The 19,092-nt window shown below is 41.1% G+C and overlaps 1 protein-coding gene across 5 annotated transcripts in view; it reads left to right on the top strand.

The window, feature by feature from the left end:
- MED12L (mediator complex subunit 12L) overlaps positions 1 to 19,092 on the top strand; it is a 300,992-nt gene that overhangs the window by 20,973 nt on the left and 260,927 nt on the right. For all 5 annotated transcript variants that reach the window (XM_072142994.1, XM_072142992.1, XM_072142993.1 and 2 more), the window contains exons 8-10: positions 12,464 to 12,733; positions 14,280 to 14,429; positions 15,619 to 15,718. In XM_072142994.1, the coding sequence (XP_071999095.1) occupies positions 12,464 to 12,733; positions 14,280 to 14,429; positions 15,619 to 15,718 (520 nt within the window). The remainder of the gene's footprint in view (positions 1 to 12,463; positions 12,734 to 14,279; positions 14,430 to 15,618; positions 15,719 to 19,092) is intronic.

Below are 19,092 nucleotides of genomic sequence, written 5' to 3'. Positions count from 1 at the left end.
CTAGGAGCTGCTTACTAAAGCAGCTTACTTCCCCAGATGTAGAAGTATTAAACTGCTAACTTTATCGGAACCTCCCGATAAAGCTTGCATACACCAGTTTAATGCAGTGCCATACCCTGAGAAAGCTGGACCAAGCTTACAGCGGTCCAGCATAATAATGAGTGGACGGAACGTAGATGGTGACTGCCACATGAAGCCTGGCAGTCACTACCGACCTCCGGTGTGTGATTGGCGAACCGGGAAAGAAGCAGCGCCTCGGACTGCCCCTTCATGAATACACTGGACCGCTGTAAGCTTGGTCCGGCGTTCTCAGGGTATGGCAGTGCAGAGTTTGCTAGCTTTTTCGGAAGGTTCTGATAAATCTAGCAGTTTAACACTGCTAGCTCCTAGAGCGTTTTTTTAGGGTGATTGGTCCTCTTTAAAAGACACGTCTAGACCATTACTAGAAAACAAAACTATTACCTTGTACTTATTCCTACCCCCTAAGCTTTGCATTACAAACCAATCAAGGAATATACATTTTTCTTGCAATTTACCAGCAGTTTTACCTGCCCAATTTACAAGCAGGATCACCACACACTGGGTCACTGCTTCAGTCAATGTCATCTGCTTATTCTGCCACTTTGCAGATCAATGATAGACAGTCTGGGAAGCGAATTATTTCAGAGCCCCCTGTTCTCTCTGCATTGCTCCAGTCCACCCCTGCCCAGCCTGTGATGTGGACAGCTATGTGATAGATGCAAGGAGTCGCTGACGGATTTCTTTGGTCTCCTTCACCCCTCCCAGGTTCTCTACATCACAGAGGTTGTAACCAGTTAGACAAGCAGAAATCCGCACATAAATGAGCAAAAAGACACATTACCAATGTAAAGTGGCTTTCTTTTTCTGTACTAAAATGTGCTAAATTTTCTTCCCTGAAAACCCATGTAAAAAAGTTACCTAAATGGACAATTTTCATGTCAGCGAAGTGTCTGCTTTCTCCAAGAAATTCAGGGTAAGAAAATTATAGGGAGATTCCACAAGAGGTTCAGAGGCAATTGCATCAACCTAAGCAAGATAATAGCCATAAGATGCAACTACTGGCATCTATACAATAACCCATTTGTAAAAGGGTGTAGAGCATACTGTGCTAGTCTAAGATGGATTACCATATTCATATCCCTCAATTTCTGACCCGTAGAAAGGGTTGGAGACTTTGTGACTGCCTTTTACAAATCCTGTACTTTTACACATGGAAATGTAAAAATATAGGGGGAAATTTATCATAAGTGTCTGGGAGCGGAACTGTTCAAGTTGTCCATGGCAACCAATCGGAGCTCAGCTTTTATTTTACCGCAGCTGTTTAGAACAGTTCTGCTCTCAGGCACTTTTGATAAATTCCCCCATAGTGCCTTATGTGGTTCATACAATTATACCAATAGGGGTTTCTTTACACAGGATAAAAGACAACTTCCTAATTTGTGGGGGTCCAACAGCTAGGATCCCCATCAATCATTAAAAGTGAGACCCCCAGCTATTAGGAGAATGGGATTCCTGTTCTTACTAAGAGGTGGAGCAGCAAGCCTCTCCCTGTCCTCCTAATAGCTGGTGGGTCCTGTTCTCATGATCAGTGGGGTCAACCGTTGGAACCACAACAACTAGGAGGTTATACCCTATTCTTAGCTTCCTAAATAGAGACAACCACTTAAATTGCAAGGTACAAGGTGTTGTGTTCCTGATAACTTGAAGAAAAGCTTGTGATGTATGAGGGTGTCATGGGGTAAGATTAAAGGAACCTGTCCCTCTCCTACATTATATAATTGGGATACCAGATTGTTGCTCAAGGAGTCCCAATGGATTATAGATGGAAATCTACTAAACCACTGAATCTCAATGGTGCTGGTGAATTTGCACTGTTAACTTAGGTTGGTTTCACGTGTCTTGGATATGCTTGGTATCAGTGGCCTCTACAGTGGTCTGTCTTGTAGTGCAATTCACAGTACTCAAGATTGTGATGTTGTATCATTAAATGTTACCCTTTGGACCACTTTCTCCTTTCTTCTCCTAATTTGAGAATAATATCTGTAGATATGGTAGTAAACTACAAGGTAGAGAGAATTATAAATACACTAAGGACCTATTGCTAAAGAAGGGCAGACTCGTACGTATCAGTTATTCAGGCCAAAGAAGGAAATGAGAGTTTGTTTAGTTTTTGTTCAATGGTCGATGCTAAAATATATAAGTTCCTCTTATATTTTCACACAATCACTATGTTAATTTACAGAAACTAGACAGGTCCAAGTATACAGTATTCTGAATATACATATACACCATAATGAATAAAATCATGAAACTGATTTTAGGGTGGATTAATGTTCTTTAAATTAAGTGTAAGTTTGAGAAACAAGACATGTTTTCTGGTAAGAGTCCAGCTAGGAGAAATGCTTTGATTATAACGTGCAACTATTGTAGGTTCAGAGGAAGTTCACAAGTGATTATTAACCACTGTCAGCAGCATTGATTGCTCATAACTGCTGACAGGGCTTCCAGTGTATTGTACGGGAAAAGAAGTGCAAATATACTGCGGCTTATGGTCATATGAGATGCATGTGCAACATCCCCCACCGGGGCCTGACTTTTTCCTTGGGGCCTTGAGGCAGCCGGGGCCCAGAATACTGGCGGTTCAGGCTAGGCCCGCTGTGTCATGGTGCTTGATATGGGGACCGGAGGGCTTACTCTCCAATCACACTCCAGTGTACATGCCGCAATACAATTGGTAGACAGAATTGCATCCACTTAACCCTTGCCTCTTCAGGCAGAATCTACAGCTGCTGATTACATAATAACCCAGTGTTAGAACTTACTAAAAGGTTCATGACTTCAGACAGCACCTAACCTGGAGAGGGCGCTGTCTGCTACTAGTTCTCTGTCCATGTATTGGCAGGGGTGTTGCACATGATATAGATTGCTTGACCAAGACATCCATGGTTGAATACCCCCAGCTTGTGATGCTAAGTGCCTAGGACTGTAATTGCCAACCTTTAGGGCTTGGTGTTTTAAAATTTGTAAAAAAACAAACAACAAAAACAAGCATAACCCAGGTGGTGTGTCACTTCTAGAAAAATCCATAATTTTGTGATATTTTGTAGCTCTAATGAAAATGTTATATTTTAAAATATAAGAATTTCTGGGCAGTAACTGTGTTAGGGGTACAGTGGCTGCAGAGTGGTCTTGGCATTGTTAACTGTCTCTGATTAGTATTGCTGAGCGGTAACTGTGGTGGTTACACAGGCAGCAAGGTGATATTTCGGTAGCTGCTTTAAGATAACGGTCAGGGTGTAAGCAGCCCACATGCCTCAGATGACTCTCCCCAAACCCCAGTAGACATTGGAATGGACCTTGGTCCAGCTATCTGCCATTGACAGGACAACTGTGGTTCATAGTTCTAGTCCACAATAAATTTAGTGTGAGTTGGAGCTCTGGCTTCACTGCCTTACTAACTATCACTAACAGAGTTAAGATGGCTGCCGTTTGTACCACAATCTCAGCAGTAGAATTGCCCTGTTTCCGGATACTGACACTGTCAGTAGTGGAGCCAGAGCAGCAAGAAGACAGCGTCAGCATCCAAAGGCAGAGCAACTCTCCTGCTGAGCGTGTGGCACAAACATTGGCGATCTTACCTCTATTAGTGACGGGCATTGTGTCACACTCACAGCTGGCGAGTTGCGCCACCTCCGAATGCTGTCAGCTCGCTGCGTATTAGCAAACATCTTGTTGTGTCATCACTGATGTGTGCCATCGGGTAGCCATCACTGGCCTAGGAGGTAATCCCCCCATGTGCAGTGACCGAGGCCATCGGTATTGAAAGCTCCATAGCACCGCCGGCTTGCTGTAAGTGTCCAGAGACATAGAGCAGAGGGGAGAGGCAGAGGAGCTTTCAGTTCAAAGAACTGGACATTTTACTTGAAGTGGCATGGCAATGGAAGTAGTACATCACCTTGATACATTACCCCAACTGACAGGAGGTCTACAACTAATTGTAGGCCTACAATTAGTATAGTATGTAGTATGAAATAAAGTCACAATTCCTGACCGTGCGTCAGGAATTGCGACTTTTTCATGGCTGTACTTGTAGTCTTTTAACATATTAAGAGGTATGATCCCTACAGTCTCACTATACAGGTAGCCCCCAAGATGACATAATAATTAGCTCCTGAAGAGAGCCCAGAAGTGTCTTTCAAGTTAAAGCCTCAGTGATGTAAAAATGTAGGATTTCAGTTTTTTTCTATTGTGGTTTTACACACATTTCACAAAACCCCATAGAATATTATTTTTTTTACAGGAATTATGGTTATTGGTCATTTTAAGAAATCAGCTGACAATCTTAAAGTAACACCTCAATTTCCTGGTATGCTAGCACAAGCATGTCTTTTCATTGTTTTGAGTTAATGAGGTTTGTGGTCAGATTTTATAACTTGTTCTACATATGGTTCTTTTACTTGTAGAATGTATACTACCTACTGTATATGCCCAGTGACTGAGCACTGACTGCAAAGACTGAATAACCTACATGGAGAGATGCATTTTAAGTTTGCAAAATGTATTGAAATTAATAAATTCTGATATTTTATATTATAATGATTATGATATTATGTATTAAATAACAATTCGATGTCAACCCCTTTGTTACTTTCTAAGCCTATGATTGGTTTGGTTTGTTGGCTGTCTTGTGAAGATGTAATTCAGAATTTTTAACCTCTAAGATGCAACTATCAGTGATTATTGTGGCATCTAAGTGGTTTCTGAGAGATGGGCATCTCTCTGTCACCCTTTCAGTATAAGAGATACAGTGGCAATATAGTGTTAATAGTTTGTTTAGAAGCCAGAGGTCTTACAATGGCCTCAGGAAGGGTCAGAGGAGGGGTATAATAGGATTCACTGCAATGCAGAAGTATTGCAGTGCATTATAGAAGTAAACGATCACATGTAGAAGACTTGTTAAAAATTTCAATAAATTGTTAAAAAAAATATGCAGTTAAAAAAAATATATCACTGTTTTCCTAACAAAATCCTTTTTCTAAAAAAATAATAATAAAGGTACATATAATGGGACATATTTATCAATCTGTTAATTATAGAATTTTCATAATTTACACCAGAATTTCCTGCACCGCATTTATCAAGGAGACAATTTTTTTATCCAGTATCCACTTTATTAAATCTGGCGCAACATAAGACGTCTCGTCTGACTTGGCTGTGTTTTACTTGTAGACACTTTTGAACTGCCACATCACCTCAACCACCATGACCCAACCTGCAGTGGATATGGAAAGTATTCAGGCCCCTTTAAAATTTTCATTCTTTGTTTCATTGCAGCCAATCATTAACATCAAAAAAGTGTTTTTTTTTTGCTCATTTATGTACACTCTGTACCCCATCTAGACAGAAAAAGCTTTAAAAACTGAAATATCAAATGGTCTTAAGTATTCAGACCCTTTGCTGTGACACTCATATTTAACTCATATGCTGTCAATTTCCTTCTGATCCTACTTGAGATAGTTCTTCTCCTTCATTGTATTCCAGCTGTGTTTTATTAAACCCATTGGACTCAAGGCACACACCGGTCTATATAAGACCTCACAGCTCACAGTGTATGTCAGAGCACATGAGAATAATGAGGTCTAAGGAACTGCCCAAGGAGCTCAGAGACAAAATTTTTGCAGGGCACAGATATGGCTGGGATTCTAAAAGAATTTCTGAGCCTCCATAATTCTTCAATGGAATAAGTTTGGGACGGCCACAACTCTTCTTTAACCTGGCCATCTAAGCAATAGTGGGAAAAGAGCCTTGGTGAAAGAGGTAAAGAAAAACTCAAAGATCACTGTGGTTGAGCTCCAGAGATGCAGTAAGAAAATGGGAGAAAGTTCCACAAAGTCAACTATCACTGCAGCCCTCCACCAGTCGGGGCTTTATGGCAGCTTGCACTGATGGAAGCTTCTCCTCAGTGCAAGATATATGAAAACCGCATACAGTTTGCAAAATAACACATGAAGGACTCCCAGACTATGACAAATAAGATTCACTGGAAAGATGAAGAAGAAAAGATGAATGCGGCCAAGTATAGAGATATCCTGGATGAAAAACTCTTCCAGAGTTCTCTGGACCTCAGACTGGGACGAAGGTTCACCTTCCAACAACACAATGACCCTAAGCACACAGCTAAAATAACAAAGCGGTAGCTTCAGTACAACTCTGTGACCATTGTAAACTGTCCCACCCAGAGCCATGAACTAAACCTAATTGAGCATCTCTGGAGAGACTTGAAAATGGTGTCCACCAACGTTCACCATCCAACTTGAGGGAACTGTAGAGGATCTGCAAGGAAGAATGTCAGAGGATTCCCAAATCCAGGTGTGAAAATTTGTTGCATCATTCCCAAGAAGACTCATGCCTGTACTAGCTCAAAAAGTTACCACCATAGCTGTGAAGGTCTTGGCTGACAGTAAGTCACTATCCACAGTCCATTTTTGTGCTTCTTACAATGCTCTACAAATATGCTGCTCAAAGCTTCCTTACTGTTAGAGGATCTCAAATAAATATGAGCTACTGTTTGCAGGATGTTTACACAGAGTGGTTGAATTTCTCATGAATTTCGCACATTTGTTGCTTGATGGGAATGTTGTTTCATTTCTTGCCAATACACCATATAAACATGTCTTTCAAAGAGACGTTTTATCGGGTTTCAATTTTTTTTTGTTTTAGTAATTAATCATCTAAAGGGAATGTACATGACAAAAGCCACGACCTTCACCTCTGAAAATTATGAGCAGGAAGTAAACTACCAGATGGGTGCTGGGCATGATGAATATAAATATAGGAAACCGGTACATAGAAATTATTTATCAGGACTTTGAAATATAATTCTAGCATGTCATTTTCTTAAGGTCCAGTGCAAGACCCTTCCAAACTACTAGAAAAAAGAAACCTACTTTGGACATATCTATCATCAATTTAGTGTGGTGTAAACGTGGATTAGGCAGTCCCTAGGTTACATAAAAGATAGGTTCCATAGGTTTGTTCTTAAGTTGAATTTGTAAGTTGGGTGTTCTAGTAGGGGACCGCCTGTATATACAGTGGCAAATACAAAGTCACAACATTTTTGTTTCTGCACCATCCACAACCATCTTTCCAAAACAAGTTGAGTAGTGGCTGTAGCTTATCGGGAGGACATTGTCAACAACTTCTTAAACCAGCAAAATTCATTAAATCAATGTGCATATGATAATAGTAGACTTTGTAATATACTTTATGAAAGAAACATATTCCTATGTCCTTTGCCTTTTGTCCTTATTTAAAGAGTAACTGTAAAGGTTTTTTCCACAAATCAATAGCTATTAGGATGCAAAACAACTTTGCCTATTATCTTTGCTACCTAAATCTAGAAGTTTATTTGCTATCCCCCTTAGATTACCTCAGAGCTGCAATGGCTGCTTCATCTCCATGTTCTGATCAGCCCTGTGAATCCGTACTTTGTTTCTCGGTCGGTTTCATGGGAAGGAAAGAGCTGCTGCTTCCTGCTCACAGGGAAAGAGGTCATGTAGTGAATGTAGCAGAGCTGGATGTGTGAATGCAGATGCCTCCTGCAAAGAATAGTGAAGTACAAGATCTCCCTGTTCCCTATCAGTCCCCAGTCTGTGATTCTACAGACAGAACTTTCTTTGTCTCTTTCCTCTCCTTATGCTGCTCCCTTATCCCACCTTGTTATCGGCAGTATCAGCTCTGTGCAGATAAGCTATTAACCCTTAGTACTCACACAGCACAGGCTGAAGCATAGACTTCATGTAACTGTTTTATTTATGTTTTTTCACTTATTACATGTTCCCTGCTCCTCCAAGTGATGGAAGCTGCCAGGCTTGTCACCATATACATTCTTTATGTGCACTGTACATGTTTTCTGCTCTTCCATGTGTCGGAAAGCTGTGAGTCACCATATATATACTTTATGTGTACTAAGCAGTGTTCAGTGGATTTACTTGTGGGAAACTAAATGGATTTAATGCTAAATTACTTTGAGAGAGAACACAGGGCATCATGGGGTATGTGGGCAAGTTAACTGGCCTCAGCCTGAAGGCATAGACTGACAGACATTAGTCTCCGCCCACTTCACTTCTGGTAAGAAAGATTTTTGTCAAAAATTTTCAGAACAGAAAATGCCATAACTTTGGAGAGAAAAGGCAAAGTAGGCATTGTTCTTCTTGTTTTTAAAGAGGGAATCGCATATAAAAATTTGGTAAAATCACTATAGCTTTACAGTTACACTTTAAGCACTTTGTGTAAATCAGCTTTCTGTCCTGCATCCACCGACAGCTGAGAGATAAAGGAATTATAATATTCCCTATGTTTTAACATTATACAGACAATCCCTGGATAGTCTAATCTCCTCAGAGCGCTCAGTGCTTTCAAATATACTGCTCCATGAAGGAGCAACAGCAGAAAAAGACCCAAAGAGGCACATGTATCATAAGTCCAGCTTTGTCCTTGTGTTTCTTAGGACTTTTCTTGTCTTTTCTGCTGTTCAGATGTATCTTTGTGGTTTTTCCATATTGATACATGTGGCGTCTGGTCTTTAGTGAATTTGCAACTTTTTAAAACAAAAAAGTCTACGAAAGTCGCAATCAGTTCAAACCTAATGCCTGGTCAAGAGCAGTCATAGATTTGCGCCAAAATTTGTGATTTGAAAGTTCTTTTTTTTATGTCACAGCTTTCACATAACTCAGGGAATATTGCAGAAAACCAGATAATGGCGAACTTTGAAAGGAGACAGTTTTAGGAAGAAAAAATGTTGCAAATGAGCAAAAGCATCATGAAAGGTCTCAAAAATTGAAGAAAAAGGCAAGGCAAAAGTTTGATACAGGTACCCCGGAGAATATGCTTTACCAATTGAAGTATATTACAAAGTTTAGTATTAACCCCTGCCACATTACTGAAACGATCAAACATCAAAGGTTTAGTTATGGTTTAACTAATGGAGATACTATAATTCTACATTTAGTGGTGGTCAGAATTTTAAAATTATTGGGCATTTTATTAGCTGAAATAACAAGTGAGTTTATAATTTTTCTGCAGTCCAGTCCTGCAGCTCCCATCTGAACACAGTTGAGTCCATTGATAGGCAGCAGTAATAGGCTTTAGCCTCTGTATACAGGGATTTGGGATGATGGAAGCTCCCATGCTGGACTGCATGGGAGGAGAAAGGTAAGTATAATCTCTTTTTGTTGTTTTGTATTGTCCCAACGCCTTTTCCAGATAACCCCTTTAAGAGACTAGCATCCCTTTATAAACTAACATAATGTTGTATGGAATAATTCTGAACTTATTTAGAATTTATATACTGGAATTTATTACTCTTTTGGATCTATAGAAAACCTGGCACAGTACATAAAATTGTATCCCAAATTATTTCTATAATATGAATTTACTAACTCATTCTGTGGCAGGAATCTACAAACTGTTGTGAAGATTTATTTCTAAACACATATAGTTTTCGCCTGTTGTCTCTGAAGAGTACACTATAGATCAAACAGGAAGACAGCTGTTTCCTATCATATGACTCTTTAAAGGGAGATTTGACTTTTTTTTCTATTATTATTCTCCTTAATGCATAATATTGTAAATTTGTAGATTTTTTGTAAGTTGCATTTTTTTTATAATGACAATTAATAATGAAGATTGTTTGAAGTTGTTTATGGTGATGTAGGATGCTACTGGAAGTCTGAAAAAAGAGAAATATTCAAATCCTGTTATAATGTACACATTTTACCCTCATTCTAGTATTCTGGGATCCTATACCCCCATATTGCATTCAGGTGTATAGTTTGAGTTGGTGCAAAGCTTGCAGACACACCTGGGCCTAAAAGCGATAGGGTCCCCAAAAGGCACAGTAGAATGAAATATAGAATATAGGGGCAGATTTACTTAGCTGGACCTTTCGCGATCCAGCGGCGCGTTCTCTGCAGAGGATTCGGGTCTTCCGGCGATTCACTAAGGTAGTTCCTCCGACGTCCACAGGTGTTGCTACTGCGCTGAAGTTCCTCGGAATGCACTGAACTTCACCAAGCCGGACCGAGTGCAGGTAAGCGCGTGTCCAGCGACACTTTTTTTTTTAAATGCAGGGTTTTTCCGAATCCGTCGGGTTTTCGTAGGTCACGCCCCCTGATTTCCATCGTGTGCGTGCCGGCGCCGATGCGCCTCAATCCGATCGCGTGCACCAAGATCCCGGGGCAATTCAGGGAAGATCAGTGCAAAACCGAAAAATTCGAGTAACCCGCCGGAAAAACGTGATGCGGGCCCTTAGTAAATGACCCCCATAGTGTTAAGTTATACTCCTTGTTACTCTACAGATTCTTTGTTGTATCCCTTAAGAAGGAGTGGCTGCCTGTCATCAGACCTGGGAGTGGCCTTATTCTGACCAATCATTTGCAAAGATAAAAGATTCGGGGCACGGGCCCCAATTCACATGTGCTTGTGCTAATAACAACAGTACTTATCATATACAGCTACAGAAACCACAAAGGAGATTGCTACCTATTTCCTCTGGCCCCTCAAAGTGTCAACCACCTAATAGCCCCTCAATGATGAATGCTGGGACAGAAAAGAAGAATACATTTTCAAATTGGCTCTTCTTCACAATTTTCCCACCCATGAAAATGTGAATGTCATAACGTAACAAAACGATATAAATGTAATATCTCTGTGATTGTACTAAGTCAATGAATGAAAGGGAGGTGTCATTTGGACCGTACAGTGAAAACAAACCTTTTTTCTGTATAGTTTTTCCAGTTCCCAGTACGACATAGAATATAAATGATTTCAGTAGAGTATAATATGTGTCCAACAGATAACAAGCCCCCATAGAGTTATGTATACAGAAAAATCTAAAAAAATATGTAGTAAGGATCCTAAATCCTGTAAAAACCTGGTCCTGAAAGAAAGGCTGCATTCACAGTTTTGCGACTGGATATTCGACAGCCATGGCAACCCGGAAGTGGTACTGTGCCACACGCCCACTGTACATGGGAAAAAGATGGAACATCCTCTATCTCTCCCCGTGTGTATGGCTGGGCTGCGCCATTTCCTATGGAGAGCTGCTCACCCCTTCTACTCTCCAGTGCGCCATTGTATGCGAGCCTAATGTGAATGCAGCCTGACTTCAATGTCTGTTGTAATTATCTGAGGCATCAGAACAATAGAAGTAATAACATTGTGAGCACAGCACCAACTTTATAGCAGTGAAATAATTCAAGTGCAATGTTCAGTACATATTTGGATTTATTACTGATTTTTGTCAGTTCACAGATGAATAATAGTTCTTGAGTGAGAGAATCATGACACTTAATGGTCAGTGTAAAAGTGTACAATATACACAGGTAAACATCCTGCTCAAATATACATATAAACACACCTTAGCACTTTCATAGCATGTGTTTATCCATGTACATTGCAAAAGATTCTATACATTCTTCACACAACTCAGTTGCTTGGTAAGCCTGTAACTTCAGAGGAATCAGTAAGCAGGACATGGAGACTCACACTTGCTGTATGTATCCTCCCCAGTCTCTCTGTCCCGACAATCTGATAATGAATCACAGCAAGTGCCGGCTAGTGATTAGCTGATGCTGTGGTGGGGGCTAGATGGCACAGGGAGCAGTGGTGGGGGATGGGGGTATACAGTTATAGAAGGAGCTGGAGTTAATAGCAGAACAGTGCAGCACAGAGGCTACACAGAGCTGCTAAGTGAAAGCGTCTTCCGCTGGAAGCAGTAAGCTGCAGCTGGCTTTCACATGCTGCTAAGATGCACAAATGGACTCCCTGACCCTGTTATCCCTATTATCAGCTTAGTCCTTAACGCTGGCCCTGACTACTCACCTCTGTCTGTGTCCAGAATGCATAGATAAAGTTGAGAATGTAGAAAGCTGCTGACAGCAGAAGTGTCCTAATGATCCACAGACATCCGGGGCACAGGACAAAAGATCCGGGGCATGGGCCCCGGATCTTTTGACCTAGCCACGCCCCTGACAGAGGCCCACATTTTTAAAAGCCCCTGTGCCAGTCTTCTGCAGGACTTTGCACATTCTTTTATGTGCAAACTGCTTTTACATGTATTTAAGAAATGTCCGCACCACATATGTGTCGGAGCTGCACTATACCTGATGCGACACAAAATTCTGCAGTGAAAGGGGCGCATTTCGATGCACAGTCAATCAACACATTTATCATGCAGTGTAGGACAGAATTGTGTAGCACACCCAATGTTAAAGGTACCCCAAAAAAAGTTTGTGCACTCTATCGGTGCAGGTCCGGGAGTGGCAGATTCATGAAGAACGGGTGCCACAAATCAGGAATCTGGTGCCCTCTATGTCTATTATGAATATATAAAGGAAAATACAGTAATAATGGTTTATCATTTTTTTCATATTTTTTTCAGCACTCTGAGGAATTCGTACAATCAGCGTACTTGTCACGACGCCTTGCATACTTCTGTTCCAGACGCCTTTCTGCGCTGCTGAGTGATTGCGCTAGTCCTGCCACTGCACATACGCCCATTGTGATGATGGGACCGAACAACCCCCCTATTTCTGTTGCAAGTCCTAATACTACCGGACCAGTTGTCAGTTCTGTCCATCTGCCCTGTGCTGACTTCCAAGCGTGTCCCCAGCACCGGCCATTAGTATATGGTCTCAGCTGCATGCTACAAGTAGGTGACACTTTCTATAGGTGTAATGTAATGCTGTGTATGATAATGAAGAGGCTTGTGTGCAGCAGTAGTCCATTCACAGCTCTCACTGCTGTAAACTCAAACAACAAAATTAATAAAAGTGGCTAATACAGTCTTTGCGGCTCAAAGCAGAATTTCTCTTTATCTTTAACCAATTGAGCACTATTTGGGTTTTTAGCAAAGCATTTTTTTCATACCTATTTTCCAATTAAAACTATCATAGTAATAAATTGAATAAAACTACTGTTCCGCCACTTGTTTTTTAATAACATTTTTTACTTAGTTTACTCTACAGTATAAAAAAATTATGCGGAAATGATTCTGTAGGGTAGTACGGGTTAGTGTGTTTAAGGAGTTATCAAATATCTTACCACTTTGCCACAAAAAAACACCTTTTTAAAAATGAATTCCTTTATGTGACACCACATATGTGAGCTGTACCTTTTTTAATTTAATTTTTATTATTGTACACTTTTTGGGAGGCTGGAAGAACTATAATGGCAATTTTGGCATAGTAGGCATAGTATTTCATTCTTCTTTTTAATGCCCTTCAAAGTTTCAGTTCAGTAACTTAATATTTTCTTAGTCAAGGCTTGGCCTAACAGGCTTCCATAGTTGGTAGACTTAGAGGCCATGATCAGACCCTGCGTTAATGTTGTGGGTGCTGTGTGGGTAAGAGTATGAATTCTCTTTCCTCTGTGTGACTACTTATCAAAGTATCATAATTGATGATAGTTGATAACAAGTTAAAGGGAACCAGTCGTGTGGATTTGAGACCACAAGTCGTAACCAACCTGTAACCAGAGGCCGTATTATATTAATGTCCTAGGACAGTGATGGCGAACCTTTTAGAGACGAAGTGTCCAAACTACAACCAAGTCCAACTATTTTACCATCAAGTGCCAACATGACAATTTAAACCGTAACCTTTTGCTCCCCGTTCTTCCACATTAGATTGTTTTGTCCCCCTGAGGGCACCAACACAATTTTAAGCACAAGGTTCTCTCCAGGTTCTCTCTGTACAGGAAGAATCATGGGGCCAGTAAGGGGAAGATAATCTGGCCCTGTTTATACCTTCTCACTTTTCCTGCAGTTCCAATCAGTCAAGGATGTGTCACCTCAAAAAAGCATTGAGAGCAGCATCTCAAGATGCCTGGAACTGAAGATAGATTCGAGTCCTGTCTGGTGAGCTCTGTCCTGGGGTGGCAGCCTGGGTGCCTACTGAAAGGGCTCCGAGTGCCACCTCTGGCACCTGTGCCATATGTTCGCCATCACTGTCCTAGGAGATTCCACATTATGCAAAAATAGAACTTTAATTGCTTTATATAAATGACATGTAAATCGTCACAGTATCAGAGAAGAGTCATGCTGGCGTGAAACCTCCCAGCAGCCTCCAAGCAGACATGTTATCATTACCTACAAGGACATTTAACTCAATTAAAAGCCTGTTTCAGGACTTTAATGTTGATGTCAATTATTATGTTGATGGCCTTTCTTAATTTCACTATTGTGTTACTTTCTGCAGACTATCACTCTTTGCTGCCCAAGTGCCTTGGTGTGGAATTATTCCACAAATGAAAGTAAAAACACAAATCCAGGTTCTCCACTGGATCTCCTTCAGGTCGCCCCATCCAGCCTGCCTATGCCTGGTGGAAACTCACCATTTAATCAACAGGTATGAGTCAATGTAAGACGTATCTTGCCGATTGCAATTCCTCCTGGCATACAAGCCTTGATAAAAATGCAATTCCTGCTGCACGTAAAGGAACTGCAGCTATTTCCCCCTTATGCCGCCTTCATGCCAAGTGAGCATGGAGGAGCATGTTGTGGGCTTTGCTAGGTTGTAGAGTGGGATGGCACAGGGTGGGGATGCTATAGCCTGATTATAGTGCACTTTTATGCCAGGCAGGGCTGGAGCCTCTTATACCATGTATATCCAGCACAACCTGCAGGCAGGGTTAACATCAGGTGCTGGCACACAATACAGTATGAATCCCCAGCAATTCCTTCAACATGTTTTGTAAAGGGTGTTCCCTTTACAGCAAATTAAAGGCAATCCACCACCAGGATGAAGAATTGTAAAACAAGTACACTGACATACTGGTGTGTGCCCCCTCTAACAGGATCTGCTCTTCTTTTATCTTCTTATTCACTAGTTTCTACAAAGAAAAAGCTTGTGCAAAAGAGCCCAAGAGACTCCAGGCTCCATATATGTTAATCGAAGTCTTGAGCCCCTCATGCTCATTTGCATAATGTCTAAAGCCTTTTTACTTAAAATCAAGGGCATAATAAGCTTAAAGAAGAGCAGATGCTGTTGGGGGTGGGGGGCACAGGCCAGTATGTTAGTGTACTTGGTTTACAATTCTTCATCCTGGTGGTAGTTGTTCTTTAATGTTGTTTTTATTTAAAAAAGTTTTCAATATAGTTTCCAATATACTTGTGTGACCATGTCAGATCACACAGCTCTGATTACTCTCTGTGTTATAATGAGCCACGCACCTGTGTGACTAGGGTCAGATTTATGTCTGTTGGAAGTAAACATAGAAACTTTCTACAGAATGACAGCAAGCAGAGATCTAGAAAACTAAGAGGAATTGATACAGAAAGTATATTGGAAAAATGTATATACAAACAATAACATCTATTTGCTGTAATGGGAACACCCCTTTAACCTTTTTTTAGCTTTTGCCATTGTTCTGCTACCCGAATTTGTTGCATGTATTCCCTTTTATGTTTAGAAATATTTCTGGTCACTTTTGGGAACTACATATTACAAGTGAAGCAGAAATCATTATTCTAGAAGGTCATAACATACTAATTATTATTCTTGAAATTTCCAACCAAAAATATGGAATTTGTTTCAGGTCCGAGCTAAAATTTATGAAGTTGAACAACAAATTAAACAAAGGGGCCAGGCTGTGGAGGTCCGGTGGTCATTTGATAAGTGCCAAGAATCGGCTGCAGGTAAACATTGTCTTATATGACATCATAAATAGCATTTTTGTATTCTATATGGATTTGTAGACATTTTTTAGGCAACACCTTGTAAATGTAAAATAAACCAGACAATCAGAGATGGGGTTAATAGTAATTTACAGGCTCAGCTCTTATTGCTGTGGGAATCTCTGTGTAAGCACTATCATTTTCTCTGCAGGGAAAAGGAAGCATTATATTACACAGCAATGAGTGTCGTTCTGCCAAGACTGATTAGGATAACACCTTTTATTAGACAACCCCTATAATAACCTCTAATTCCTTCCTAATTATTAGTTATACAATTTTATATGGGATTTTTTTGTGGAAGACATGTATAGTGCTTTGGAGTAAGTGTACGGCACATTGGCTTACCTTTGATGATGTTATTCGATGCTATTGGTACTAAATAAGAAAAAAGTGCATGACCAGGCAATGGCCGAGTTCGGCACCCAGGGAAGGACCCACAATACCCCCTAGCCTGACCACCACCTAACTACAAATAAAACACAGACACATTTATTGATTGGAAACAGCTCTTTATTGCAAATTGGATGTAAATCTGAAAAACAAGAAACATTTATTAACATAACAATAAGATACATAAACATATAATGACAGCAAAGTTCTTGGCAACAACCCTAATTGGCATGAAATTAAACCATAACCAAACCACCGTTTTCCTTATTGTCTCCATAAACCATAAATTGCACGGTCAGCGCACGAGAACCACACCCACAGCTCCACTTTGCTGCCAACCTCCTAGCAAAATGGCGAACGAAGATGTGGCCCTAGACCAACCAACTCTGAGACAATGAAAACAACCATTCCACCTGGATAATGATCCAAGGGAAAAAACCACCAACACCTCACTTCAATAACATCACCTTACTGATAATTCGTGGCTATCTTATTTGTAACCACACTTTAAATGCACCACTGGCTGTTGCCAAGAACCCCCCACCTTACAAACCATGCTGCCTAACTTCCTGACCTAAACCCCACCTGTCAAAGAATCTTTTCTACTTGTATCCCTACTCCCCCAAAAAACACACGTGTGTTTTTTTCTGGCCAGAATGAGGCCACCCCTTCCTGCCAGCTACCTAAATACCATCTAACTCCTCCCACCACTATAAATCCCCCTATCCCTAACGCTGTTATTTTCCTCCCCCAATAGAAAGCCACCCACGTTTTATACGTCCCTCCCTGCCAAGCCGGTCATGCCCGCTCTCCGCCCAGCTCCGCAGGCTCCCATTCCACAACTTAACAGATAAACAGTCACCTGTTCTGTAAAATGTATAAAATTACACAATATACACTTCATACATTCTACATCTTGGGGGACAATAATGCAAACACGTACCTAGGTTTTCTGTGAAACCACCAAAACAAGAACGTATGACCTAATAAACTGTATCTGCAAATAAAATGTATGTAACAGCTAGGTCAAAATATGGTGGACCTTAAAAAGCATACAAGAAAAGCCTCAATTAAATATATGTTTAATAGCTCACCTTTAAGAGCTATTTCACACGGACTGTGAGCAACCTGTAATCATGGACCGTGCAGGGTCCTGTTTCTCAGGCTGACCAGGCTCCTGGACAGAGGATTCCTTGCATCTTACCCATCTATGATTCAAGGAGTCCCCAATTTTCTGCAAAGCAACAGTACAGGTACAGTGCTGGTAATGCTGTTTAGCAGGGACTCCTTGTATCACAAAACAATATGATGCAATGAATCCTGTACCCAGTAGTGAGGGCAACACGTGACACAGGACTCTGGACGTTTACAGGCTGATCATGAACTGTGGGAAATAGGCCTAAATCTGTTAACATTGCATGGTTGGTTAGGCTATTACATAGTATTCCAGAGAGTATGTGCAGGTCAAGGAATTGACCACTGACAGGACTGAAGGGCAATGGAATGATTTTAGGAATAAAGAAATCTAGAAGTAATAGGGAGATCTAGCAGGTAGGTAATTTTATTCTACATTGGACGAGTGACCATAAAGTAATTGCCTGCTGCAATAAAGTGTCAATAGCAAATGATGGAGACAGAAAATGATTTTAAGATAATGGTAATATACACTCACCGGCCACTTTATTAGGTACACCTGTCGAACTGCTCGTTAACACTTAATTTCTAATCAGCCAATCACATGGCGGAAACTCAGTGCATTTAGGCATGTAGACATGGTCAAGACAATCTCCTGCAGTTCAAACCGAGCATCAGTATGGGGAAGAAAGGTGATTTGAGTGCCTTTGAACGTGGCATGGTTGTTGGTGCCAGAAGGGCTGGTCTGAGTATTTCAGAAACTGCTGATCTACTGGGATTTTCACGCACAACCATCTCTAGGGTTTACAGAGAATGGTCCGAAAAAGAAAAAACATCCTGTGAGCGGCAGTTCTGTGGGCGGAAATGCCTTGTTGATGCCAGAGGTCAGAGGAGAATGGGCAGACTGGTTCGAGCTGAAAGAAAGGCAACAGTGACTCAAATCGCCACCCGTTACAACCAAGGTAGGCAGAAGAGCATCTCTGAACGCACAGTACGTCCAACTTTGAGGCAGATAGGCTACAGCAGCAGAAGACCACACCGGGTGCCACTCCTTTCAGATAAGAACAGGAAACTGAGGATACAATTTGCACAAGCTCATCGAAATTGGACAGTAGAAGATTGGAAAAACGTTGCCTGGTCTGATGAGTCTCGATTTCTGCTGCGACATTCGGATGGTAGGGTCAGAATTTGGCGTCAACAACATGAAAGCATGGATCCATCCTGCCTTGTATCAACGGTTCAGGCTGGTGGTGGTGGTGTCATGGAGTGGGGAATATTTTCTTGGCACTCTTTGGGCCCCTTGGTACCAATTGAGCATCGTTGCAACGCCACAGCCTACCTGAGTATTGTTGCTGATCATGTCCATCCCTTTATGAGTACAATGTACCCAACATCTGATGGCTACTTTCAGCAGGATAATGCACCATGTCATAAAGCTGGAATCATCTCAGACTGGTTTCTTGAACATGACAATGAGTTCACTGTACTCAAATGGCCTCCACAGTCACCAGATCTCAATCCAATAGAGCATCTTTGGGATGTGGTGGAACGGGAGATTCGCATCATGGATGTGCAGCCGACAAATCTGCGGCAACTGTGTGATGCCATCATGTCAATATGGACCAAAATCTCCAGCACCTTGTTGTATCTATGCCACGAAGAATTGAGGCAGTTCTGAAGGCAAAAGGGGGTCCAACCCGTTACTAGCATGGTGTACCTAATAAAGTGGCCGGTGAGTGTAAACTGTCAGTTGATTTGTCAGAAATTACACATATGCGTGGTTGACATCATGTATTTTTGTGTAGTTTTGA

Source organism: Engystomops pustulosus, chromosome 3 (assembly GCF_040894005.1).
Source record: "Engystomops pustulosus chromosome 3, aEngPut4.maternal, whole genome shotgun sequence".
Taxonomy (NCBI): Eukaryota; Metazoa; Chordata; class Amphibia; order Anura; family Leptodactylidae; genus Engystomops; species Engystomops pustulosus.
This window is presented reverse-complemented; position numbering and strand designations above follow the sequence as displayed.